At 41.2% G+C, this 27,612-nt stretch overlaps 1 protein-coding gene and 1 long non-coding RNA gene across 5 annotated transcripts in view; one reads left to right on the forward strand and one right to left on the reverse strand.

Annotated features, from left to right (window-relative positions):
• The window catches only part of ARMH3 (armadillo like helical domain containing 3), a 128,481-nt gene that overhangs the window by 1,806 nt on the left and 99,063 nt on the right, over positions 1 to 27,612 (forward strand). For 2 of the 4 annotated variants that reach the window (XM_081192238.1, XM_081192236.1), the window contains exons 2-14: positions 5,798 to 5,909; positions 6,354 to 6,410; positions 6,552 to 6,698; positions 7,167 to 7,274; positions 9,065 to 9,157; positions 10,270 to 10,344; positions 10,885 to 10,971; positions 21,729 to 21,785; positions 22,587 to 22,630; positions 23,253 to 23,313; positions 23,587 to 23,633; positions 24,787 to 24,862; positions 27,043 to 27,139. In XM_081192238.1, the coding sequence (XP_081048364.1) occupies positions 5,808 to 5,909; positions 6,354 to 6,410; positions 6,552 to 6,698; positions 7,167 to 7,274; positions 9,065 to 9,157; positions 10,270 to 10,344; positions 10,885 to 10,971; positions 21,729 to 21,785; positions 22,587 to 22,630; positions 23,253 to 23,313; positions 23,587 to 23,633; positions 24,787 to 24,862; positions 27,043 to 27,139 (1,051 nt within the window). In that variant the 5' untranslated portion in view covers positions 5,798 to 5,807. Of the gene's footprint in view, positions 1 to 2,069; positions 2,134 to 2,153; positions 2,186 to 5,797; positions 5,910 to 6,353; positions 6,411 to 6,551; positions 6,699 to 7,166; positions 7,275 to 9,064; positions 9,158 to 10,269; positions 10,345 to 10,884; positions 10,972 to 21,728; positions 21,786 to 22,586; positions 22,631 to 23,252; positions 23,314 to 23,586; positions 23,634 to 24,786; positions 24,863 to 27,042; positions 27,140 to 27,612 lie in introns of those variants that run through there. The other 2 variants (XM_081192235.1, XM_081192237.1) reach the window with 2 other exon arrangements.
• Positions 1,277 to 24,899, reverse strand: LOC308586045. Its single transcript, XR_014007726.1, has 3 exons — positions 24,774 to 24,899; positions 5,410 to 5,485; positions 1,277 to 2,110 (listed from the first exon to the last, which is right to left on the reverse strand). It is a non-coding gene; the product is annotated as an uncharacterized lncRNA (long non-coding RNA).

Raw genomic sequence — 27,612 nt, forward strand, 5'->3', positions numbered from 1 at the left:
TGCACAAGAAAGTGTACACATGCATTACAATACATATGTGTTGTCCACCTTCTTTGATGATCTATGTATTTGTTAACTCCCACACAGAAGTAGCTCCGTGTTGGGGTTTTGCAATGTCTGAAGCTGCTCCAAGTGTGCTTGCACATGTTAATAAAATCAAACTTCTCAGAAATATTGCAATCTGCATGTGGCACTTGTATTCATTTTAAAATATACCTGCGTTTTGATTTCTTCGGTCTATAGTTTTTTTGGGTCACACATAACCAAGTGAGGGAACCTAAAATTGAAATGGTGAACACTTGCTTAACAGCAAGGCATATGTTTTAAAAATGACTTATAAAATACCTTATGCATTTCCCCATTTCATAAAGCAAACGCTTTGAAGTAAAAGAGAAGCTGCAGAACTTAAAACCACAGTTGATGTGGTATTCATTATGACCCTTTTCTTTATGCATGAAAGTAGCCATAAGGGAAATAGGAAAATGCACATGGGGTTACAGCTAGGTAACTGGCTTCCCTCCTCCAGCAGGCCATTCCCTTTCTACACACACACCATTTCTGCCCTCCATTTCACAAACAATATTCTGTGGTTACTGAGAATTTTCTGCCCTTATTGGCAGTTTTTGTTTTTAAATTGTTTTATATCTGCAACCCTTGGAGTTCCCTTGAATGATCTGATTCTTCTCTCATATTTCTCTGTGTTCTTGTTACTTTTCCTGGCATTCCCCACTTGATTTCACTATTAGTAATTTCATCATCATCTTGTGCCTCCACTCAATGCAACCCCTTATATCCCACCATAAGGAGCATCTGTTCACATAATCCCAACACTGCTTTGAAAGTGTATTAGCATTTATTCAAAGGTAACAGATTCCATGGTTTACATTTTGTGGTAACTCTGACAGATTAGAAGATTTCCTCATGGTTTTTATTTCTGTAACAACTTCTCACTGAAGCTTTGTTTAAATAATTAACATTTGTACATAATGAAGGGGAGCTGAAGTTGTAAGAGTACAGTTAACTTAAAAGACAATCTGCATTCATGCCTAAGTAGGAATTTGGACCCATACCTCTCTAGTTCAAGAGGTAACATTGCCCACCAGCTCACATTCCAATAGCAAAATTTGATTAGAGGTTTGTGTCCCAGTGTTGATGGTTAGTTTATTATAAATGAGATTGATTGGCCTGGAGAATGGTCTGAAAGTACCTGGCACACTTTTGCTGCAAGCATGAAGCAGAATTGGCTCTATCAGGAAAGAGTGGACAGACTACAGACTTGGCAAATATTTTTTGTTCTTTATTAGAGTCCCAATATCTATTAACCAGAGCCAGGAGCAAAAGGCATAGAGTTATAATTAAAGAAGAGGGTGCCTCTGAGTTAATTCTGAGCCCAGGAATTGGTTTTCAGTGCCATAACTGAATTAAGCTCACAACCCTTTCACAGAAAAGTGCATTCCTGGTTAGCGTTCTTCATTTTTGCAGCTTAATTTACGTGTGAAAAGTCATCTTGTTGCTATTTTTAAACAACTGGGAGTCAGGAATGCTTGCTGATTTATTGCAAATGGTCTAGAGATCTATCAGTAGATTCCAGTCTACACTCTTCCCACCCCTGCTATAATGGGTGGATTCTTGGGAATCCTTTTATCTGTTCAGAGGCTCTGATGTAGAGGGACATCTTATATTATGCTTCTAAATATCATAAATAAAGCTGCATATTTGTAGCAGATATGTCTAACCCTTAATGGGTTACCGTCCGTTTGTCTGCCGTTCTCTAGAAGTAGTTGTGGTTGGTTATGCCAACAGTGTCTATTTTATTTTTCCTTCTCTAATTCTTCTCCTTTCTCATTTTGCTTCTGTATTTTCCCTCTCTGTGTTAGTAAGACCAGTCGGTTGGGTGTTTTTGTGGTGGAGGGATCTGAAACACGTGAGCTAAAGTTGCTGGGCAGTGAATCAAGTCATTGTCAGGCAGGTTTTAACCTGAGAGTCGGAACATGGCAGGACAGCAGGGGTTCTTGCATTGCAAACTTGATCTTATTGTATTCTTTTCTACCTTTCTCTTTGTATTACAGAAGTGGTAGGTGCTTCACATGGGGACTTCTTAGACACTGAGCTGTACAAAAGAAGATCAAAATTGTAAGTGCTGATTCTAAGGAAGGTACTTGTATCACACCTGTAACTAACTTCAGTCAGATACTTTGCTTTCTCCGGATAAGAAATTCAAAACTGGCTACTTTATTACTTCAGCTGTAGGTTTCAGGATAATAAAATAATGTTACCCCCCTCCCCCGGCTGTGGAGTGTGTTTACAACTTAATATGAGGCAGTTGGCGTCTGTATTGCTCTCACACAAGTGGTTTCCTTAGTTCCAATTAGTTCTAGGTGTGCAAATGTATTCCTGGATGTGGGGTCACAAGAGGCTTAATTTATAGGCACTGAGGCCATTCTGAGGTTATTGTGGGCTTAATTTTGTTCCCTTGTAGATCAGTTTTAAACTCTGGCAGTAGAAAGAAATGAGCTTGCCTCTGAATATCATTTTCCGGGAATGGGAGACTGCTGTTGCAGAGACCAGAATGGTGGACAAGATAAGCTCAGCAGAGTTCTTCTTACGTAGCTTCAGTCATGGGATGAGACTGCAAGTTATGGCGGGGAAACATTGCACTGTAAAATATTATGTTTAGAACAGAAAATTCTATTTCTAGAAATATTTCAGTTTCAACATATAATTGTATGGTGCCATAGAGTATTTCCTGATTTTAATGTAATCTCTGTGAAAGTCAATGTTTAATCTCACTTCTTCATTTTTAGTCTTTCTGCATAATATGAGATAAGGAGAAATTAATGTATCTGGCAGCAGCTGTGTATGTAGCTGCTCTGTGTCATGCCCTGTTGCTCTGTTGCCTCTTTTCTTCTCTGCCTGTTACAGCAGGCTGAAGGGGCTGGAGAAAGCAGAGGGGTGGTGATGCAGGAACACAGCAGCTGCGTACTCTGACATTGCTTCAGTGGGTTTCAGTCTGTGGTGGCAGACATTACTTTAGGTCTGGCCTCTGGCTGTCGACGGTGACTAGAGAGAGAAGTCAGAGAGGTTCACAACTAGTGCATAACAATATCCTTCTCCTGTTTGTTGGTAGCATTTAGGGCATTATTTGAAAACCGGAATCTGTCTGACTATAATTCTCCCTGCCCTGTCCCACCCTTGGGTATTGCATACTACCCGGTCAAGCTTTTAAAAAAGTTGCTCTGGATTGGGATGCTGGAGGAATGCTATAACCATTTCCACCTATTGATTTCTCTTGCTCAGCCCCTTGGTGGACCCTCAGATGTTGAAGACTTTGGGGATGCATTTCAGTCTGCTAGAATTATGATGCTGTGTTTGTTTGGAAACATGGTAATAGCTCTGTTGAAATAAGCAGCTACTTTTCTAAAACTGAAGAAGAATGAAGGTCTGTGCCAGTGATTTCTGTAGATCACGAGACCAAAAAAGCCTTTGAAGTTTTAGAATGAGAGGGTATTGTACTTTTTGTTAACAGCTTTCCACATGTTACTTTGGATTCTCTAACGTAGGCAGCTATAAGATAGAAGAGACAGTCTTAATTGTTGCCTCTAGCAATTTCCCATATGTATGTGTACTCTGTCTAGTTTAGGACAGCCTGTGTCCCAGTTCTAGCCTTGTTGAAAGCGTGAACTTATCTGCATGATTGTGTTACCTGTCTGTAGCTTCTTTGCTCTCACTTTACAAAGGGATGTAGAATATTTTGCTTTCCTGGGCACCCAACACAAGAACTGAAATCTGTTACTCCTGACTAGGTGTACAAGGATGTTCTTTAACCGCATGAAAGTATGGCTTGTTGTTTTAGTAGTGGTGACATGGTGTGATTAGTTGTATTCCCGGTAGACTACTCGGAGTATATGGACATAAGTGTGTCCTATTGATCTTGCTCCGACTTTATGATTTTTGTTGCAAAAATCCTTGAGTCTGACAAACAGAATGTTGTGCTACTGGTATCACCTTCCTACAACTTTCTGGGTTGTATTCAACCAACTTGTATTCAGAGTAGACCCCTTGAAATTAGTGACCATGGCTAACTTAGGTCCATTAACTTCAATGCATCTACTCGGAATAAAAGTTAATTGAATACAACACAGAAAATTACAAGAAGGTGATGCCAGTAGTGCATTGCACTACCTGCTAGAGATTGGCATTGTGTTCCAAAGGTAACAATGGTGAATGTTTCTGCACCTGCCCCTTTAGACCAGACAAATGTGTGGAATAAATGTCCTGCTATATGACCTGCTTCATATGCCTGATGTTTGCAGAAGATAAATCTCTGTGTGGTAGGCTGAAGCTAACATATGTCAGTTACTGGAAATGCTCATGAAGGAGAAAGTTGTGGTATTTTCTCTCTATTGTAAGCAGTTGAAATGAGGAGCTCTTTAGGCGTTGCAGATGTGCTACCATGTTTGTGCTGCTCTGTGCATTATTTATTGTGCCTAAATGGAACTGCCATATGCCCCAGCTTCTGCTTTACCTCTATAAGTCTATGCCAGCACAGATGCTAGTTGCTTTAAATCCAGTAATCCTAGTATTGGGGTGAGGGCTGGTAGTTTACCCCAGGAAAGGAGACTTTTGCAAAGTGTATGTAGGCTATGCGATTGTAGGGCAGTGTGACACTTTCTTTGTGACTTCTTTCTCACAAGAGGAAAGCAAACTTTTCAATAATGGTAGAGAATAGTTGTTGAATAGAAAATACAGTGGTGCCTCGCAAGACGAAATTAATCCGTTCAGCGAGTCTCTTCGTCTTGCGGTTTTTTCGTCTTGCGAAGCACGGCTATTAGCGGCTTAGCGGCTATTAGCGGCTTAGCGGCTATTAATGGCTTAGCGGCTTTAAGAAAAAGGAAACAAACTCGCAAGAACTCGCAAGACGTTTCGTCTTATGAAGCAAGCCCATAGGGAAATTCGTCTTGCGGAACGACTTAAAAAACGCAAAACCCTTTCGTCTAGCGAGTTTTTCGTCTTGTTAGGCATTCGTCTTGCGGGGCACCACTGTATTCCTTTGGGCCAATTCCTATGTTAAACAAAGGTGTGCTTATCATCATTTGTACATGTTTAGAATTTCAGTCAATGCTAACTGCCTGGAGCATGTATCTACATAATATATTTCTAAAGGTGTATCTGTGGCTTGTGTGTACTGCATTTTTATATTAACAGGTACAGATTTTTTGGTGTGAAGTTGTGTTGCAGGATTCCTAATTTAGCAGGACTTCTGATACAACTATAGTGCTCAGTAGACCAATTTCTACTTTCTTAGGTGCTAAATTTATACTTCCTGCTTGGGGTTTCCTGTTTGGGACTCTGGCTTAGCCAGATATTTGTTGGATTACTTTTGACAAGACTTTCTCTCCAGTTCCTCACCTTTTTAAATGAATCTGTAATCTTCCATGCTCCACACTTTCGCTTTCTGTCCAGAATACCTGATGTGAAATGATTCCTGCAGCAGGTATAAGAAGAAAACCATTGCATATAAAAAAACCATGTGCAAATCTATTTTGTATTATGCACATTTGGACAAATTGCATTTTATTAAACTTATTTTTTGTACATTTTTCTCCTATGTAGAAAAAATATGTGTGAAGCAGCCCAGAGGAAATTAAGATGGTTGTAATGTAGTTAATAGCTATAAAGTGCCTTGTAAGCTCTAAATTTTTTTTAAAAGCAGAGCATAACCTGGAAACGTGTGAATGTTGTGGAAATTAATCTTGAGAGAGCTTCTCTGAAATGTGGCATGTCTCTCTATCCATAGATTGTAAACCATGGCGCAAGCTGAGAAGAAAGGCGGATTGCTCCGGAAATCTTCAGCTAGTAAGAAACCCTTGAAAGAGAAGGTTGTGCTAATGTATGATGAGATCTTTACGGTAAGGATGGGACTTTGTTCTCCTCATTGTGGCATTTTGTTCAGCTGCAGGATACATTTTACTATGCTGAAGTAGTCCCATTGGGAAGTGTAAGGCAGGTTGCCCTGGAGCTGTGCCTTATTGCATTATCTCTGGTTTCCTCTCTTAGTTTAGTATTAGTAGTATCTAGTATTAAGAATGAGAAGGGGAATGCAGTGAATCCTGCCTCTGGGTATGCTTTTACTTTGCCGCTTTGAGGTGAGTATATCTATACAGCAGGAGATTTCCTCATTTAGAATTACCTCTGCAGGCTCTACCATTGATAAACTGCGGAAGAATATATGGTGTGTCTCAGGGCCCATTTCTGCATGCTGTTTCCTGTTTTCCTGGTTATAATATTGCTATAAGGACATCCATATTTGTATCCACAGTGGCCATTGTAACAGGAATTACATTCTTTTTCAGACAGAGGATCCCAGTAAATGCAGTCCTCGGTTTTGGGAGGAGCTCTTCCTCATGAAGGTAATATAGCAAAGATCAAAACATCCACTGTCTTCTAATCATCTCTTCATGTTTACTCATCTATGTAGCAATTTCCCACCTTTAGCCATGTCCTCAGTGACTCCATGAATTGGCTTTTCCCTTTTCCCTTTGTCTTGACAGGTGAACTTGGAGTACCTGGAAGGGAAGCTGGAGTCTCTAGATGGCGAAGAGCTGATGAAGATAAAAGATAATATTAACTGTTTGTTCCAGCGCTGCATCCGGGCTTTGGGAGAAGAACATCCTATCAGAGTGGTCAATGCATTACAGGTGCTGTACTGTACATTTTGTGTCTCCAGTGGAGCTAAACCCAGGAACAGGCAGCTAATGACAGTTGTATCAGTGTTGATGAAGGAAAGAGTCCACTTCCCATTAAGATTGACTAAGATACATGTCAGTTCAGTGTGCTAGACCAAAAAATCCCCTCTGTTAGCATTTATGTAATAATAAAATGGTTTCTCTTCTTTGCTACTTTGTTGGCAGTCAGGAGAGTAATTGAGACTGAATCTATGTAAGCATATTTCAAGTTCCAAAACAGGCAAGCATACTAAAAATGCAGCCTGCATGGACATGGAAGAGAGTGAAGACTATGTAATATGAATCTGCTGTGTTTACTAAATCAAAGTAAACATCTTCCCAAAATACAGCTGTAAGTAAGGGTCTAGGGCATATAATAATAGGCTCTTGGTGCACTGGAAGCTTTCTCACAGTTCTAGTGTTTTTCTCTTTCCGACACAGACGCTGTGTGCACTGATCCGTGGAGTTCATCAGAAGAACAAATCCACATCTGGCTTTGACATCATCAACATGTTAATGGGTTTTGACAAGGCTGAACTGTGTATGAAGGTGAGGGCTAGCTAGAGTGCAATAAAAGAAAGTGCTGCAGGTGAGGGTTAGGGAGACTGCAATAAGAGGCAATGGTGTGCTTGTGGAAGAGACATGTTAATCCATTGTTAAATATATTGGTTACAGTGTCTCCCATAGTATTAAAAGGTCTTGTCCAAGGTATGGACAGTCTCATGTCAAATATAGTTGATATCTGCATGCAACCACATGCGTTGCTTATATTTCTGCTAGCTTTCTTTGTCCTCTTGAGTACTGGTAACAGAGAAGAAACAATGGCATATAGTGCTTTTTGCAGAATTGATGTGTTGACTTTTAGACACTGTATAAATATCTATAATGAGGCTGTGATTTGCAACTAGAGGGCAAAAATAGAAATCCTTTAAAATGCTTCATAACTAAATGTATCACAGCTGGGTTTTCTTTTGTGTGGGGGGAATTAGCTCCATAAGGAAGCAAGGCTAATTACAGTATAATAGCACCTTGCTTGAGAATTACAGCATAATCAGGAGGAAGCCCCACTCAAGGATCCTTCATGCAAGCACTGGCACTTCACTCTCAGGCTACTCTGTGCATCCATCTGGGCGTACATTTTTATTTCCTTTTGTGAAATCAGCTGAGATTCTGAGGGAACAAAATTGTGTGTCACAATCCACACTGTGTGGTTTTGATTTGATGAAGCACAGTTTTAGGCAGAACTGTTGCTTTAATTTGTTGTGGTTATCTGCCTTGGGAAATATATACTTGGTAATATTTATGTTTTAGATGATGGGACAGAATACCTTTTAGAGAATACCTTCTAGAGATGAAAGTAATTAAACAGATTTATTTATTAAAGACATTTGTATACAAATCCCCCCATAAAAAATGCTAGGCAGCTAACAACAAAATCAAAATACGATTTAGCAAAATAAAATATAAGTTACGAAAAGTTAAGAATTTTAAAACACCAAGACCAGCGGCAGAGTAGAAGTTATTCCAAAGTATCAGATGAAAACAAATATAGTAAAAGTGCAGTCTACAAAGAAAGAACATTCTTTAAATGGAAAGCTTTTATTAGCTTTTGTAAAGCCATTACAGAGGGGACCAGACATAATAGTATGTATGCAAGACAGCTTCATTTAGACCAGAGATGGAGAACCTGTGGTCCTCCAGATGTTGGACTGCAACTTCCATCACCTCTTACCTTAGCCATGCTGGCTGAGGCTGATGGGCATTTGAAGTCAACCATATTCAGAGAGCCAAAGGTTCCTCATTCTTGACCTAGAATTTTACTAACATAGATCCTTCCCATCAAGGATCATGATTAAACTCTGTGGGGAAGGGCCATAGCTCAGTGGCAGAGCATCTGCCTTGCACGCAGAAGGTCCTAAATTCAATCCCTGACATATCCAGGTAGGGCTAGGAATGTTCCCTGTCTGAAGTCCTGGAGAGCCATCGCTAGTCAGTGTAGACCAAGGGTAGTCAACCATTTTATACCTACTGCTCACTAATGCATCTTTCTTGATGTTAAAATTTCCTTACTGCCCACCAGTGCTCGATGGAAGGAGGTTTCAGCTTGTGCCGTAGAACCCCCTACCGCTCTCCTAGAATCCTGAAATGCCCACTAGTGGGCAGTAGGGGCCAGGTTGACAACCCTTGGTGTAGACAAGACTGAGCTAGATGGGCCTGTAGTCTCACTCAGGCTAAAGCAGCATCCTATGTTCCTAGTACTCTATCGGGTACAGCGTCCGTGTGGGGGTTGTGAGAAGTAATGGATATGCTGTGGTTCATAGTAACTTTCCCCCCTCTAGAATCTGATGGAGAGTCTGGATGCTCTGCTATGTGCAGAAGGCTCTGAAAGTCTCAAGAGTTTGTGCCTGAAGCTATTACTCTGTTTGGTGACTGTAAGTAATAGACAATAGAGAGTCAACTATAAAAAGCATGCACTTTCAAAACTTGGAAATTGTTATTTGTGAATTAGCAAGGAATTCTTAATTTCTAAGGCAGAGGAACTTTCAATTCCAGCTGATCAGTATTCCTGCTATAGAGATGACTGCTGTCTAAATTACAGTCTTGGATATAAGTATTGTGTTAGTACATTTAATGTGAAGCCTCTTTTCCTGTCACAGGCAGGGATGTACTCTTATGTATAGACCCTGTTTTAAGATTGTTCAGCGTATGCATCTCATGGAGGGAAGTTTGATACCCTTAATTATTTTAGAGAAGATTTACTAATTTACAGAGAGTTTTGTATTTGTTGCTGATATCTACCTGTGAGAAATTGGTTTCTTTTTTGTTGCAAGTTTGTATTGTTTATCTTTCTTTACAAATGTCTATCTTGTCTATCCTATCTTACAACTTTTCCTAATAGCTAATAATAAACAAGGAAAATCACCCTGAGGGCAGGGTGAGAGGTAGGCCAACCCATAATTAATGCAAGTATGTGAGCTTCTGTACCTCAAGCACATCCCTAAAGCTCTGCCAAGTAAAGTGTTAAGTTTCAAGAGTTTCCAGCCTAAGTCTTATTTTCTAACAGAGATTTTCAGCTTCCCTCCATCCAGAGCTCAGTGGTAGGAATGTAGCAAGAAGCATTGTGATGAATCTTCTGGTGTTGGAAATACTGATTTTATTACTAGCAATATTTAGAAAGCACCCCTAAGGATAGAAGATAGCCCAGAACAAAATGGTTCAGGGGAAATTATATAAGTGATAAGATAGCATTAATATTGTACTAAGTAAAATCATTAAAGTGTATACCAAAATCAGTAACCTCACTGTAGCCCTAGTACATATGCCTAGAACCCACAAAGAATGGGCTTCATTACACAGAATATGGGAGAGTGTCAGTAATTGAGAGCACTGCTTCTTGAAACAGGAGACAACAAAAATACTGTGGAGTGGTGGGTGCAGTTCAGTAATTTTGCAAGGGTAGTAGTAGATAAGAGCATGTTTTAAGTGTGTTGTCACTTCCAGAAACTTCTTTAAAACAACAACCGCCCTTTGATTCTCAATTCAGGTGACAGATAACATCAGTCAAAACACAATTCTGGAGTATGTGATGATTAACAGCATCTTTGAAGCTATCTTACAGGTAAGTTCCACCCCCCCTAAAAAAAACCAACAAATCTCTGGGCAGTTAAATTTTCCATACTGCATAGCTATAAATAGTGCAGTTCCTGTAATGTTGCTTAAATGGAAACTTAAGATGAATGCCAAGTAGCATGTTAATGTCTCTCTTGCTTTAGTCTTTCTGTTTTTGGTTTGGTCAGTGGATACATTTTAGAAGATTTCATTCACATATTTTATAAATTTGGCACTGTGAACCTAATTCTCTAATAAGCTATGACAAGTAAATTTTTTTAGTGCAGTCAGCTTAAGTCCGTACCCAGCTATTCATTCCCTTCAAATGTGCTGATTCTCTTCAAGGTAAAATGTTCGTTTCAATTTGCTCCGTACAAATGGGGGTTGTCAAGGCCTTTTTAAAGTTGTATAGGTTCATTTTGGAAACAGACTTTGGGTCTGTTTGCCTGTTGTTTATCTACATCTTTTCAGTTCAGGTGTCTAGAATCACTTTGTTCTTTGCAGCATAGAACCGTAGTTTAATCTAAGTTACTCCTTTTCTTGATTTTAGATCCTCTCCAGTCTCCCCAGTCGCAGGGAACATGGTTATGAAGCTGTTGTCCTGCTTGCCTTATTAGTAAACTACAGAAAATATGAGGTGAGTAATTCATGTGTAAACGTGTACCTTATCCCTAGGGCACACGTGTCCAAAGTCTGAATGAATTTTATTTTTTTGGTCACAGACCAGTTCCAGCTCACATACAATATCAAGGAAGTCATAAAACACAATAGGAATACATTTGAATTTGCAATTAGGTATAACAGGGACAATACAGATATATCAACAGTTTAAAAATATATAAATTAAAACTTAGTTATTAACATATAACCTAAAATTATCATTTAAGGTCTTAATCATTATGATAGCACAGCTTGTTCTCGAAGTTTTATGACAATTGCACAGAATTTGGCCACCCTTAACGTGATCTCGGGATCCTTGTCCTTTACCAGGGATTTTAGACATTGAAGTTCGGAATCATTTGGAGATTTTTGCATAGCAGGGGTAATAAATACTGAGCTTATATCCCCGTAGAAACGGCAGCGTAACAAGGCAGGAGAGACAGTTTCTATCTCCATCAAGCTGCAGGGGCAGACTTGCTCCGAGTATGGTTTACCCTTGAATCTGTCCTGCAATAAGGCAGATGGCAGCAGGTTGAATCTTGAGAGTGTAAATGACTGTCTGTATTTAGGTGTTTGTAATTTTGACAAATAATTTGCTGGGGTAAATCCTCTCCCATTATCTTTTATTGCTGGGTGTTTATTCATCTCGCTCACGTGGCATTACAGTTCCACATCCCAAATTTGTTGGCGGATTATTGCTCTAGCTTTCTCATAACCTACAGCTATCAGGGCCTGTGGGGAAAACCCCAAGCCCCTTAGCTTTTCATGCAGTGTAGCTTTCCATTTGGATTGGTAGGAATCCAGTAGGGTTACGGGTGCCAACCCAACAGGGAAAAAGATAAGTTTTAACCAATAATGGATCTTCAGTTTCCATATCTGAGCTCCAACAGGGATTTGCCTGACCTCCAGGCAGACAGCTATGTTAGACACACAAGAAGGGATCCCTAGCAGGCAATGATAGAACTTAGTTTGGAATGATTCTAAGGGAACAAAGTTTAAGAAGCTGCAGAGCCATATGTCAGTTGTGTTAATATTTTTGCAGCAAAGACCTGGTAGGCTGCCGGAATATATTGGCTCCCCTTTCCCATAGAAAAATGTTATAATAGCTTTGGTAGATCTTTGGGCATTTACAATAGTATTTTTAACCTGATAATGCCATGGGCCCTTTTCCTGGAAGGTTAAACCCAGGTATTTAAAAGATGATGCCCCTGTTCAATAGGTCGATTGTCAATTCTCCATTTGTGTCTCATTCTTTTTTTAGAGAACACCATAACTTTCGATTTGCTATAGTTAATTGTTAATTGTTTGGCATTACAATAAACAGTGAGATATCTTAGAAGTTTTCTTAGGCCTACACAGGAGAAGGAAATCAGAACTGCATCATCCACATATAAGAGAACCGGGAGGGGTGTACCAGCCAATTTAGGGGTGTGGGCATTTTCTTTCTCCATGTTTGCTACTAAGGAGTTAATATAGAAGTTGATTAAAGTAGGCGCAAGGACACAGCCTTGTTTAACACCACGGTAGGTTTGGATTTCCTTGGATAAATGGTCCTGTCAGTCACACCTAATCCGGACCCGAGTGTTTTCGTATAAACTGCGGATGAGACACAGTAGACGTCTGTCTATGTTTGAGGTGCGATATTAAATCCGGCCTGACGGCCAATTTAATCCAGTCCCTGTGACAGTTTATTTCCTGGGGTAAAATCCCCCCAAAAGCTGAACAACTTCAATCCTAAAAAAGCTCAACAACTTTACAACTTTGGTCGGCCCTCACGCATGTTCACTTCATCAAATCTGGCCCTCTAAGAAAAAAGTTTGGGCACCCCTGCCCTAGGGGTTTACAAAGTTTGTTTGGCTTTAGTTGCCAATTAAAAAATGGTGGTTGCCAGGACTCTGCCCCTTCTCTAAGAGGCAGATTCCTGCCCTTGAAAGCATCATGCACGGCCAGGAACAATTTCCACTTTCCTAGGGTGGCAGACTGTTTCTGCAGTTGTGCTGCATTTCCACTATGTTCCAAGTGCCTTGAACGTGCATTGCGAAAAGGAGCCCCATTTGTTTTCTCCAACTTCTTTGTTCCTGGGAAACAGTATAGCTGCAGGACAGTCCCCATCTCTCTCTTGTGGGTTTCAAGCTGGAGTGGAGTTCTGGGACTTTTTCTCCTGAGGTGCCTCAGAAATACAACAATGAAATAAGCAGCAGCCTTTCAACCTTGTAGTAAGAGAGGTAGGTAGGGATTGTCGGCACAGTTGCACTCTAGTTACAAGGTTGGGAGGAAAGCTAGTACCGTATTTTTCGCCCTATAGGACGCACTTTTCCCCCTCCAAAAATGAAGGGGAAATGTGGGTGCGTCCTATGGGGCGAATGCAGGCTTTCGCTGAAGCCTGGAGAGCGAGAGCGGTAGGTGCGCACCGACCCCTCTCGCTCTCCAGGCTTCGCGGACCTCTCGGCAAGCAGCAGGAACGCTCCCGCTGCTTGGGGAGAGTTGCTGGCATCCCGAAGCCTGCGCGCGCTGATCTCAGCGCGCCCAGGCTTCGCGGATCTCTCCTCAAGCAGCGGGAACGCTCCCGCTGCTTGGGGAGAGTTGCCGGCATCCCGAAGCCTGCGCACGCTGATCTCAGCGCGTCCAGGCTTCGCGGACCTCTCGGCAAGCAGCGGGAACGCTCCCGCTGCTTGGGGAGAGTTGCCGGCATCCCGAAGCCTGCGCGCGCTGATCTCAGCGCGTCCAGGCTTCGCGGACCTCTCCTCAAGCAGTGGGAGCCACCGCTGGGCTCCCACGGCTTGCAGAGAGCTGCCTGTTTGGGGGCTGGGGTCGGGGGAAGCTCGGGCTGCCCCAGCCCCGCGCCTGGGGGGGAAATAATTTTTTTCCCTTTATTTCCCCCCCAAAAAACTAGGTGCGTCTTATGGGACGGTGCGTCTTATAGGGCGAAAAATACGGTAGTTGTTGCTCACCAGGTGAGGATAGTGAGTGGAATCTTGTCCTGGTGTGCTAGAATGTGAGCTAGAGCATGTTGAAAAATTGTGTCCTGCTTGCATCCAGATGAAAAATTGTGTACTGTATCCATTTTAGTAGTATCTCTGTGTTTCCAGTGTACTTTGTGTATGTGTTTAGAAATAATCCTACAGTTCTTTGCTTATAAGCACAAGGAAAGCTGTTCTATAAAGTACATATTTTTAGTATGGGAACAACTGTGGTGTTTGCAAGCTTCTGCCCCTTCTTTAAAAAGTGGGAGTTTCTAGTTTAGGTTTTCAGACCCCATAATATGTATGATTTGGCAGCTAACTAGGTAGCCTGTTGGACTATTAACGCCCATGATAGAATTGATGGCCATGTGATCAGTGGATGACCTGGTATGTCATGTAGCACACAGTTCCTTGAGAGGATAGTGTGCATGTTTCTGATGCTTTCCAATTACTTGTTATTTTCTCTAGTTTGCGTGAGGCACAGTATTTTTATTATGGCTTCTATCATTTTGCCTAGTCTGCAGGATTTGATCTCACTGTTATCTACTAGATGCTGAAATCCATTTTGCCTAGTCTGCAGGATTTGATCTCACTGTTATCTACTAGATGCTGAAATCCATAATTTCTGGATGTGGAAACAAGATGTATCAGGTTGTTTCATATTTCTGTAGTCCCTTTGGGATGTTAGTGCATACTTCAGTCAGAAACACAGAAACAATGCTAATAGCATTCCCAAATCTAAAAGCAAACTTAGGTCAGTGGAAATATCCTCAGAGAAAGAAAAGGTTATTGTTTTGCTGCTATTAGATGAGGGTCACTGGGGTAGTCTGTTTCAGATAAAGTCATTTGGAAGTCCCTCCTGGGGAAAATAAGCTTGCATAAGGCTTAATTTTTCTCCTAGGGGTTGTCTTGGCTTTGTATTACAGCTGAGAGAATTTATATGTATGTGGTGCTGTATAAAGCAGTTAGTATGATTTGAGAAAATAGTAGATTTTTTCCTGGTCAATCTGGAGAGACATTAGAATTGCATGTATTTGTGTCATGCCTCCAACATTGCAAATCTTCTGTTGGAGGGTGTGGGGGATTTTCCTGTTTTTTATGTAAGCTGTGAGAGTCTTTTCATTTCAACCACACTGTTGCTGGTCATACTCTTTTTTTCCCCCAGAGCCTCGTGGGCTGCTAAATTGTTCCATTAAGTTAAGGAAATCTAATTGCATTGAGAGCGTATTCGTTGCTTATGACTTTAATGCTTGTCTATAAAAAAAACAAAACCCTCTAGTGTTGCTTACAAAAACATGGCTTTAAATGTGCTTCAAGATTAGCAGAATATTTGCTGATGTCTTTATTCTTATCCAGGTTCACCTTATTTTTTTTTATTGCAAAATCATTAATCTGATTTATAGACAGTGCTCCTACCAGCATAGAATTTCAGTCCATTGCTCTGATTACCACCTCCAAAGGCTTTCTTTATTCCCGGGTGATTCCATGAACTGCAGCAATTTAGCAGTGGGTAGGGCTTTCCTAAATCTACAGATTCATTTCATCTCTAGTTTAGAGCCCTTTGATATCCAGTTGCCAACACCTAAGCATAAAGCTTTCTGGAAGCATAAAAACAAGTAATTTCATAATCTTAAACTGAGAGGTGGGTACTTCTGTCTGCTGAATCCTAAGGCAGAACATGTAAATCTCTATAAATACGTGTATGTTTAAAGTGAAAAACAATATAATAGAATGAAACAAACACTTATCTGTAATCTGGATATGGCATGTTAAGACTAGGCATGAATCAAATTATCCTCCTTTTGCGATCTCTGACACAGCAGTGGAGAACAGGATCTGATTGGGCAGGTGGGGGTTGAGATTGTTTTCTCCCCCACTCTCATGGGCCATGTTTGGCAGGTGGCTGGAGCCACCCATCGGCCAGTCACTTTCCCCTCAGGAATCTTATGACTTCAATGTCCCTTTCAAAGGGCAATCTTGCTCAGTACTTTGCAGGCACTGTGGGTCAACTGATTGGTGGTGTTTGCAAACCTTCTTTTGGAGCCAGATTTTTCCCTGTCCCATGCCTGATGCCATATACGGCAGGTATAGGGCAGGTGGCTGTGGCTTGGTCTGCAGACAGGAGGTTACCCATGCCTGCTGTAATAAAGTCTGTTCAGCTTCTTTTGTGGAAGGTCTCATTTCAAACCCCACCCAGACTGTGGTTTGCAGCTCTAACCATAATGCAGAAACCAGGCCATGGTTTGAACTTTAAAAATTATACAGGCAAGCTGCTTCCGTACAGCCAGTCCTCCAGTCCTTGACTGCAGTGGCTTCTGAAGGTGGAACCATGGCCATAACTAGTTCAAAACCCATAGTTTGACAGTTTTAACACCTCATGGTACCATACTTCAGCTTTCTAGTGTGTTAGCAGAATTGGTCTAAGGCATAGTAATCAGAATGGCAGTCAATTTTAGATCACGGTTTCTTTAAGAATCTCATAAATCCTGATATTCTAGTGAGAGAAATGTTGAAGATGTGTGCATTTAGGCATTTAGGTTTTAGAAAATTAAGTATCCCACAATTGTATACATGTCTGTATGTATGCATGACTCCCATATAAGCTGGTGTAGGCTTTGCAGCCTTAGCCTGGTTTCATGTTGTGCGCCCCACTCCTGCCTACAAGCAATAAGAAAATCCAGATTTGGCAGGGTGTGTATTGGGGAAAGGAGGGAATGGAACCTCCTTACTATGGTTTGGTAATCAGAACAAAGCACGTTTGTTAAACTGATACAGTTACATAATTTCCATTAGTCTCTTTTCATTCAATTATAGCTATGAAATCACTATAAACATGCCTTGAAATTGTTACTTATACATTCTATCTATCGGTCTCCTGACCTTTATGTCTACTTCTAGGGCAACTCATAAATGATGATAAAACAATGATGGATAAAGATTAACAAGTTAAAACAGCAGAAGTAGAAAAGCAATTCAGATTGGTTTTAAGGGGAAGGGCTGTAACTCAGTAGTAGAACATCTCTTTTGCATGTAGAAGGCCTTAAGTTCAATCCCTGGCATCTCCTGGTAGCACTTGGAAGGACACCTGTCTAAACTTTTGGTGAGCCACTGCCAGTCTGTGTAGACAGAGCTGAGCTACATGGGACAATGGGCATCTTCCTATGTTCCTTGATCTATGTTCCTAGATGCTGTTTTAAAAGTCTGGGGAAATAAAAAAAGTATTTACGTAATGTAAAATATGTGCAGAGTTTACCACCCTGGCAGGTACATTCCAAAGGTGGGAGAAGGCTTCTAAAGAAGGCAATCATAAGCTAGTCCCCAGGTCCTAAGCTGTACAGGGGTTTAATAGTAAGCATCAGTACTGAAGGTACCAAGTAAATCCAGTCAGCTGATGTGAAGTGACAGCCATCTTGAAATTACCTGCTCATGTGATTTAATATGAAGTAAAACTAATTGCTTTTTTGTTTAACCTTATTTGTGACAGTTTGGTTACTTTTATTGTTTGGAATCTTATTATTATTACTACTGTTATAATATATTTATTTATACCATGCCTTTTTCATTATGGGACTCAAGGCAGCTTACAGATAAAAAATAGGAACTGCTAAAAAAGAAGAATAAATCATTAAAATACTATCATTAAAATATAATTAGACCTTGATAGAATTAAAACGGTCTACATCTATGAAATCTGTTTAAAATTTTCATGATAACAATATGTACACTGCATGTAACTGAGTAAACCTTTAACATTACAGTGGTACCTCGAGTTACAAATGCTGCAGGTTACAAACTCCTCTAACCTGGAAGAGTTACCTCGAGTTGAGAACTTTGCCCCAGGATGAGAACGGAAATGGTGTGCCAGCAGCACGGCGGCAGCAAGAGGCCCCATTAGCGAAAGCATGCCTCTAGTTAAGAACAGTTTCAGGTTAAGAACAGACCTCTGGAACGAATTAAGTTTGTAACTAGAGGTACCACTGTATTTAAGCTCATGTCCTTTAAAAAAAAATAACCCATGTTGCCAGTTTTAAAATAATAATAATAATAATAATAATAATAATAATAATAATAATAATATCTTTATTGTCATTGCCCCCTCTCGGGGACAACGAAATTACTTGGCTGCTCCATCCACCCAGGTAGGGCACTCCACACAAAATCAAATCAACTATAAAAACACTAATTAAAACAATACAATATAAAATACAAAATGTGAATATGCTAGCTCATAGAAAAATGCCGAGTCGATTTAAGATAGCTAAATAGTGGTATCTTTTAATCACTGCAGTTACTGCAATACAGGCACCACCAGGTGGCATGGTCAGCCAAATGCTTCTGGTGAGAACTGGGGGTGAGAGGCTGAGCCCCTGTTCTGGTTAACTCTGTAGCTGCACAAAATGCAATGTGCTTGAAGTTCCACTTCTAGTCCTAAAAATCCATGACTATCACAAAAAACACAGTGGTGACCGGACCCAAAGTTGGTTAGCTTGGGCAAGGTAGTAGCCATCTGTCCCTTCATACCATATCCTGTGGAGATCACTTCAGAAACCTTGCAGTGCCTTTTCTCTTTTAGAGGAATTTCTAAAGTCAGGAATGGGATGATTGTGTGCTGAGAACTGTACAAGAGCCTAACTAACATTCATAGCTGTGGAACTGAAGGATAACCAAGATTCACCAGAGAACTGGGTAAAGTCGTTCCAAAAGAATAACTGTGTTTTGCCATAAGTAAAGGAAGACGCGGAACAAGGTGTGGCTGTTCTTGTAGAAAGCTTAGGCCTAGGGGGTATTAGAGAACTCACTGATACGATCTCCTAGCTGTGGCAGGCCCTTGCACCCAAAGTGGTAATGGGAAATTATGGTGCAGGACCAAATAGCCCTTTTAGGTGAAACAAAGCTCTGTTTATCTTAGTGTCTTCAAAGCTATCTCCTCATCTAATCAAGGTAATTATGTAGAAAGGTCAAAGGCCTTGAGTACATTGAACAGTCGTAAAGATTGTGTAAAAGAAAAGATCTGAAAGTGCAGAGGCCTGGGGGCAAAGCTATTCTGTTTATTAATTCTGCCCTGGGAGATGAAAAGGTTGTTTTTTAAAAATGATTATACACCAAATAAATGAACAGGTTCAGCTGCATATTGTTAATCTCTTGCTGCAGATAGCAGTGCCATGTTTGGAATATACATTCAGGAAGCACACTTTCCACAGATGAGGGTGTTGTTGTTTTTGTTCTCCCCCCCCCTTCCTAAGTTTAAATTTGTGAGAAATGTTCTCATCCCTCCCTCCATTTTAAGTGTTCTTGTGATGCAGAGCTGGGGGCATTATGCTATTCTGGGGCTTATGTTACAAGATACCGGTCCGTATTAGCCCTTTTTTCTTCTTTTAAAAACACTTTTCTACCTTTCCTCATGGATTACACATGACTCATGTGGGACTGAGTTGGAGTTAGGCAAGAGTTAAGTTTTTCCAAACTGCAAAGTATTGCAACCAAGAAATCCATGGCCTCCCCAGGAAAAGAGGAAGAAGAGAATCAACAGAGAAAATAAAACACGCATAGCCGGGAAGGCAGGTGCACTCCCTCTTCACCCCTGTGCCTCAGCACTTACATTCTTGATCTATTAGAGCCGAAACCCTACTGACCCTGATAAATAACAAAGAAATCCTCTTGAGTATGTGCATTTTCTTATTTTAAATGTACTTAACTCATGGCACCATCATGACTGCAGGAATAGCATTGTGTTTCCTTTTGCTGCCCTAGTGCTAAGCGCTTTTACTTGTGAGAAAACATCATTTATATTTTTAAAGTAAAAGTACAGTCATACCTCGGGTTACAGATGCTTGAGGTTGCGTGTTTTCGGGTTGCGCACTGCGCCGAAACCGGAAGTACTGGAATGGGTTACTTCTGGGTTTCGGCGGTTGTGCATGCACAGAAGCGTTAAATTGTGACCCACGCATGTGCAGACACGGCGCTGCAGGTTGCGATCACTGCGGGTTGCGAATGTGCCTCCCGCACGGATCACATTCGCAACCCGAGCGTCCACTGTACTAAACTGAACATCTGTAATGTTGTGCATAGATTGGAAACTGTGTGTCTGGTTCAGTGGTGGTGTGATCCTGACATTACTAGGGTGGTTCTGAGTTGCTTTTATGCATGACTGAAGAAAAGACACTTGAAATGTGCCGAGGCTTTCATATTTAAGGGGAGGGTATTCACTTCAAGGATGCCAATAATAATTATTTTTTAATCGTTTCACAAAATACCCAGTGTCTTGACTTCTGCCCTTTGAACTGCTCCTGAGTGAAGAAAGCCTTTGGTTCATACACAAGGATTTCAAAAGGGTCTGAAAGATGTGAGTTATTTGGGAACTTAGATGTTGCTGTTCCTCCAGTCAATGACCCTCAGAGTGGCTTACAAATAGATTGAACATATTTAAATTTGTGTATACATATGTGTAAAGAAAATTCAAATTTTTTTAGTCCTGCTGTGTTGTATCAGCTGTCAGAACACACAGATATGAAGTAGGTAAAGCTTTTCCTATACACACTTAGTAGGAACAAGTGTTGTTGAATTCATTGAGACTTTCTTCTGAGTAGATATGCATAGGGTGTACGGTCAGATGTCTTTTTTCTGGTTCTAGCTGTCTTACCTATTCCTCTCTTAGTCTGCTTGTCTCTCTGCTAGCTTTTGGTTATCCCTGTCCTTGTGCCTGATAAAGTAGGTAAAGGTAAAGGGACCCCTGAGACCATTAGGTCCAGTCATGACCGACTCTGGGGTTGTGGCACTCATCTCGCTTTATTGGCTGTGGGAGCCGGTGTACAGCTTCCGGGTCATGTGGTCAGCATGACTAAGCCACTTCTGGTGAACCAGAGCAGCGCACGGAAACGCCGTTTACCTTCCCACCGGAGCGGTACCTATTTATCTACTTGCACTTTGATGTGCTTTTGAACTGCTAGGTTGGCAGGAGCAGGGACCGAGCAACGGGAGCTCACCCCGTCACAGGGATTCTAACCGCCGACCTTCTGATCGGCAAGTCCTAGGCTCTGTGGTTTAACCCACAGCGCCACCCGCATCCCTGATAAAGTAGGTACTTGCCTCCAAAAGCTCATAGTGCACTGAATTTATCTGTCCTTAAGATGACAGATGCTTCTCTGTATTTTGCATTACCATCCTGTAATGGCAATTTTTCTTGAATTGTTGCTTTTCTCTTCTCAGTATTTGGCTCCGTTTAGGCACGGATAATCACTGAACTAAACCAAAGCTTTGAGCATAAGGTTGTTGTTAATGGGATTGCAATTCCTTTGGTCCCAGATGTTTCAGTCTGTGCTGGTCAATCTCTCATATATGAACCAGTCTGTGCTAGACACTATGCATAATGAGTGTTTCACGGTGGGTATGTATGTATGGGTATGTATGGGTAGCTCTTAGAACGCTGTTCAACCAGGAGCATAGAAAACTACTATACTGATGGACACTGGCACTAGATGGATGCAGTATTGAATATATTGGCTTGTTTACTGTTTCCCTAACAGTGAAATAATGAAGGCTAATGTGTAAAATGTGACCATGACTCTCAGTATCTTGGAGGGGCTCTCATTTGTATGTGAGGCTACTGCACTGAAAGGAGGAGTGGACCTAGAGTCTTGTGGTTTAAATTGACAGGCACGTGTGTCCCCTGGCATCATAAGACGGGCAAGACCTTTGCATGAAGCTGTGTTGGCTTTGCTGAGTCACTAAGCTAACCCATGATAACCCATGACTTTCCTTCTTCCCACTACAGTCTGTGAATCCTTATATAGTGAAGCTGTCCATCATAGATGATGAGGCCACCCTCAATGTGAGTATGATGGATTAAGTGCTGTGACTATTGCACGTTATCCAGAGGACTAGGAATACAACAAGGAGCTGAACTGAATTATTATTTTTTAAAATCTCAAGACATTTTCAGAAGCTCTGATTTCTGTGATCGTGACTGAAGTATTCCACAGTGTATGAGAGAGGAATAAATCTATGATATAAGTAATGCAATAAAATATTTAATGAAGAAACAAAACAAAAAAAAATATTTGAATGAGAAATTAATGGGATCTGTAGCAATGTGAAGCCTCCACATGTTTTTCCTGCCAAAGGGTATAGTCCTAATTTGGGGACATAGCTTTTGCCTCCACCTATAGAACCGGTAATACAGAATTTTAGTTCCATTATTTTCATATCTTGCCTTTCTTCCAGAGTACCCAAGGCAGCATACATAGCTCTCTTCCCACCATAATTTTATACCTTCAGCAACCTGTAAAATAAATTAAGCCCGGGGGGGGGTGCCGTTGCCCTCCAGTGAGCTTCAAGGTTGCATAGTGATTTGAACCTGGGCCTTCCAGTCCTAATCTGATATTCTTAGCACTACAAAATGCTTGCTTACTTGAAATGAGTCTTACATGGAAAGGGACGTGCAGATATGACCTTGTCAGATAATGACAGAAGCCTGATCCCTGTAGCTTATATGGATCTAGTGCTATAAATTATTGGGGGTAATTTGGAGAATAAGCTTTTGGGGGGCAAAGGGCTCTGTCTCTGCTCTGCACTTGCTGTGTGGCTGTAATCTGTAGGGAGTAGAACTCAACATCTTGCTCTGTTTTTACAGGGAATGGGTCTTGTAGTCGCTCAGGCTTTGTCAGAATACAACCGGTAAGTCAAGTTAAGGCATGTCTTTTTTTTACAGCAGCAAAAGGAGTTAACATCCCCTTCTGAGAAAACTTGCTGATGCGCCTGTCAGCTGCTTGCTTCGGCTGCCTGAAAATGACTAGATCTTTGAGACATTGCATTCCTGCTGTCATTCCAATCAGTAAATCTGTTTTTGGCCTTGCGTAGTAGAGGTTTGGTTTCACAGGGGAACTGCCAGGATTGCATTTACTTTCTTCTTCCTTTAATTGGCTGTACCTTTTTGTGAACTGTCTGTAACATCTTCTGCTCCACCACTGATAGAAGACTAAGTGAATTGCTGTGTATTGCTTCTGACAGAAAATCTATTTTGGTTATAGGACTTTTGAAATAAACAAATATCTAACCATATAGAAATTATTAGAGTGGATCAACTTTGTTATTCACCTCATCCACATATGAGCTCTGATGTGGGATCAGTTACTTAGAATAATAGAATTGTAGAGTTGGAAGGCACCCTTTGAAAATAGGAAGTGGGCGAAAGCTGACTATTCCTCTTTTCTGTTAAGAATTTGAGTCAAATCTTTTTTGCACACATAGGTTGGCAGCATCATGGCTTGATCTATCTGTTGCTGTCCTCTTTTTTTAGGCAGTATAAAGACAAGGAAGAAGAACATCAGAGTGGCTTTTTCTCAGCCTTGACCAACATGGTAAGGGGTGTGCGTGTGTGTGTGTTTGTGTGTGTGTGTGTGTGTGTGTGTGTGTGTGTGTGTTGATGGTCAGTGTTTGCCGTGCCAGGGGCCCAGTCCAATGCTTGTAAAAGAAAATGAAAATGACTTTCTTATTTATGCTACATTAGGCTATGACTCTGGCTCCCCTGAAAATATGTAGTGTCCATTTTACTTTAAGAATTGTGTGCCTGCTCAGCTTGAGGGAAAATTTCTATAGATCCTAATGCTGTGCAATATTGCTTGTTTCCACAGGTGGGCAGCATGTTCATAGCTGATGCAGATGAGAAAATCTCCGTTCAGTAAGTGCACCCAGCAGATAGCAATTTGCTGCTTTGATTGAGGAGTATAAAATGCTATCCATTGCTGACATTTAACTTAAAAATGTAAGACAAGAGAAATTTAACTCTAGCTCAGCAGCCAATACTAGAGATGGCAGCAGGCAGTCTGGTACATGAGTGAATTAGCAGAAGCTTTAGTCAGATGGTTAGGGTATAGCATTCTTTTCTTATGCACTGAAACTGGATGGAAATGGGGGCAAATAGGAAGGAGGAGTTACCATACATGACATTTGGATGTCCATGTTTTTGAGCAGATACAAGTAAATTATTTGACACTGATGACCACATCAGAAATTTTGCCACAGTCAAGCAAACAAAAACATTGTTGATGCCTGCAACCTTCTGGGGCCATACCTACCCTATGTGTTTTAAGTTGACCAGTTGGTTGTAGATGATTTCCTTTGTCCTTCCTTCTTCTTTGGGGCTGGGGATAACTAGAGCAGGGTGCTATATGTGAAGTGCAATAAATAAATGTTAAGTGCTGCAATAAATTGGGGTGGACGACTACATTTGTATAAAGCAAAGGTTACCTTCTATCAATGCATATGGGGTACGTGTAGATTTTTGCTAGGTGTCTAGTGGGTTTGGAAGTCCTGAGGGGGGCGGGAATACCCTGCAGGGACCCAGCTTTTTTTCCTTTAAAAAAAAATCATTAAAGATTTCTTAGATTACAAAAATACATTTTTTCAAGTTGTGTTTTCTATAGATCAGTTACATTTGTTGTGAGACATTAGTGTTGCATGCAGTATTAGACTGGGAAGAAAAGAGGGGGAGGGGGGAATGGTGTGTGGGGTGGGTGGCAATGCTTCTATTATTCTACTTAGTGTATGTGTGCGATTTTGTGTCAGCGTCTCTTGTGTGGGTTCTCTTTCTATTCGCTTGTTATGCTACCTTGGTGGTAAGAGAGGTTGGTTGTCTTTGGTTGGCTGTAGTGAGATTTGTTTATGTGTGTGAGGGGGTGGGTTTTTGAGGGACCCAGCTTTCTAATATAAATATGTCTTTGTTTATCATTCTGGGTATCCAAAGTAGCTGGGTAGTAAGGGCGGGGGAAGTGACCCATTATTTTACCCTCATTTACTGCAGCGCATCTTTTTCTCTTACATTCTTTTTGTAGAACCAATGAGGCTATCCTTTTGGCTCTTTATGAAGCTGTTCACTTGAACCGAAACTTCATCACTGTATTGGCACAGGTGGGATGAAATTCCTTTTTCTGCACCTGAGGATTGGAATGAAACTAAAATAGCTTCAGCATGCTGGAGATAGCTGTGCCAATGGACCTTGGAGCTCTTCCTGTCTTTTGTCAGATGTAGTGGTTTGCCACAAGAAGCAGGCTTTCTTCTGAATTTGATGGCTTAGGGAACAAATGCACAATGCTTATTTGTTTCTTTCTGTTATCTCCCCCCCCCCCAGTCTGAGTACCTCTGAGCCCTGAGGGTGAGATTCAGACTAGTTTGTTACTGAAATGATCCTGAAGCAAGATGTGATAGGTCCCAGGTGACTACCAAGTGAGGAAGGATGCTTCAAGCTAGTTTAAAACTGGAGAATTGTTTGTGCAGTATTTGCATACCAAATGGCTCTTCTTTTATCCTAGTCTTTCCCAGGTTAAGTGTATATTGGTGGGAATCAACACTCTGCAGGCAAGGATATCTAGTCCTGAAACAACCTCAGTTGGGCCTGGGAAGGCAGAAATTGCTTTGGTCCCCTAGATTTAAGGGTATTAAATTGTTCTGATCATCAACTAGAGTCGAAAACTGCTCTATACTTTCCCCCCTACTCATAAGGTCTTTTGAATGTTGCTTTCAATCTCTGGCCCTTCTTTTTTATTTAATCAACCAGTAGTAAAAAGCCTTCTGCCCTCTCACCTGATTTAAAGGTTACTGGCATGGCTGTGGCATTTCCAGTCGTCACTGCTCCTTGGTCTGTGCTCTTGTAATATTCTCTAGAGCTGCATATGTTTTGGCTTTCTTCTGCATGTTGGCTCTTGTGAAAAGCTGAGTTTTAATTTTTCTGCTTGTGCAGTTCTTGCAGGATTGGCTTCTGTACTGGAGTGCAGTAAATGTAGTGGTATTTTATTAAGTTTGCATCAATTGGCGTGTGTGTGTGTGTGTATGTTAGCATACAGAACAGGGCTACTTTTCATGTGTGTTTGCTGGTATTGGGACCACAGCTAAAACTTGTGTAATTCATATGTGTTTAAGTTGTTTTGCTCATATTGTACATGTGCACAGGCTGGAGACTATAGAGCAGAGCTAAACGGGGAGGGTATATGTTGGTCTAGTAGATTTTTTTCTCAAGCTATTGGGGAGTTGTTGTACCATGCACAAAATTACATTGATAGATGTGTTTTAGAAATGAGGTGCCAATGTGCTGCTGCTAGGTGGTGCTGTTATCCCTTAGCTGGCTTGGGAGTTATAAAACCTTATTATAGCAGCATGCAATCGTTTTATTGCATGGAAATAGAGTTGCTTGCCTGTAATATTTTCAATGGGCTGTATGTTTCAAAGCTTGCCCCAGAGATGGCTTTCTGAAATTGGGTCTACAACCATTGGCGATGTGCTCTCTTACAAAATGGGCTGGTAAGAGCCCATTAATAAACCAGACTTTCTAGATGTCTGCCATGGCAGACCCCTATGTGAACTTCCATGAAACGTTGTGCAGTTAAAAGCAGATTGGTAGTTCTAGAACACATTTCAAATCATTGCTCTGCTTGTTGCCGGGAGAACATTTGAAGATGCATTGATATGAAAGGCGTACTCTGAAACAGACTTCATTACTTCACTGTTGGATATGAAATAGAATAGTATGAAACCTTGCCTGTTCTCGTGAATGCCAGTGATACAAATGGAACCCTATGGAGAATAAAGTTAAATCAGAAATTAGATTGGGGGGGAGGGGGCTGCTGGCTGAAATGAAATGCAGAGAAGAACTAGTAGAAGAAGGCAGGGGAAATCTGTAACTGCATTATTATTTATGTAGCCCTGTCCTCTGGAAGCACCTGGGTTAAGCAGCTGGGTGGCAACGTGATGCATTGACTTGCTCTTTAAGGAGAAATACATTAAGATAGGAACTATAAGGACAGGAGGAAAATGCTGCTTCAGCAGCAACTCTGTATTTTGGAGGGTGTGAGAAAGAGAGCGTCCCCCAATTGGTACTGTCAATTCAGTTGTTACAAAATAATGAAAGGCTGAATGGGGGCACTTTCCAAGTTTTTCTATTACAAACACCAACTCACAGATTTCTGTAGGGATTGTAGGTCTCATCAGGTTTATCAACAATGCTGAGCTTAGAATGAGGGTGCAGCAAACAAAACTTACGTTGTACGGTATGGGCCACGTGGAACAGAACTGATCTACATGTGTTTGGTTCCTAGAGTCATCCTGAAATTGGTTTGGTGACCATGCCAGTAAGCCCAACGACTCCGACAACTCCAGTCACTCCTCTTGGGACCACACCACCTTCTTCTGATGGTGAGCTCTTCTGCATATGCTCCAGTTGCCTGCATCTTGATGTGTTTATACCCTGGGAAACATAGCAATTGTCCTCACTTTGTCCAGAGAAAACTTAAGCTTTTGTAGTTCAAAGCCAAGGTTTTCAATGCATCTGGAACCCCACCAAGTGTAAGAATGAATCACAGCATGATGGCTTCATGTGGCTGGATCATAAACTGACCCCAAATAAGATTTCCCCTGAATCTGTTTTTATGATGTGGGAAGGCAGTTGTCCTTGGTAAACAGGAGGACAATACACAGTTGCATGAGCAAAGTTGTGGGTAGTTATCCTGGAGAAAATAGCATCAATTGTCTATACTGGACCTCACGGTTTCCCTGTGTATGTGTGTGTGCTGACTTCTTTATGCGTCACAGATGGTTTAATGGCAGAATGTGAAGGGCTTGAATAGAGCTCAGTTGGTAAGCATCTCTGGGTGAGAGCAGTGTGTGTT

This window comes from Podarcis bocagei (assembly GCF_964188305.1).
Source record: "Podarcis bocagei genome assembly, chromosome: 4".
Taxonomy (NCBI): Eukaryota; Metazoa; Chordata; class Lepidosauria; order Squamata; family Lacertidae; genus Podarcis; species Podarcis bocagei.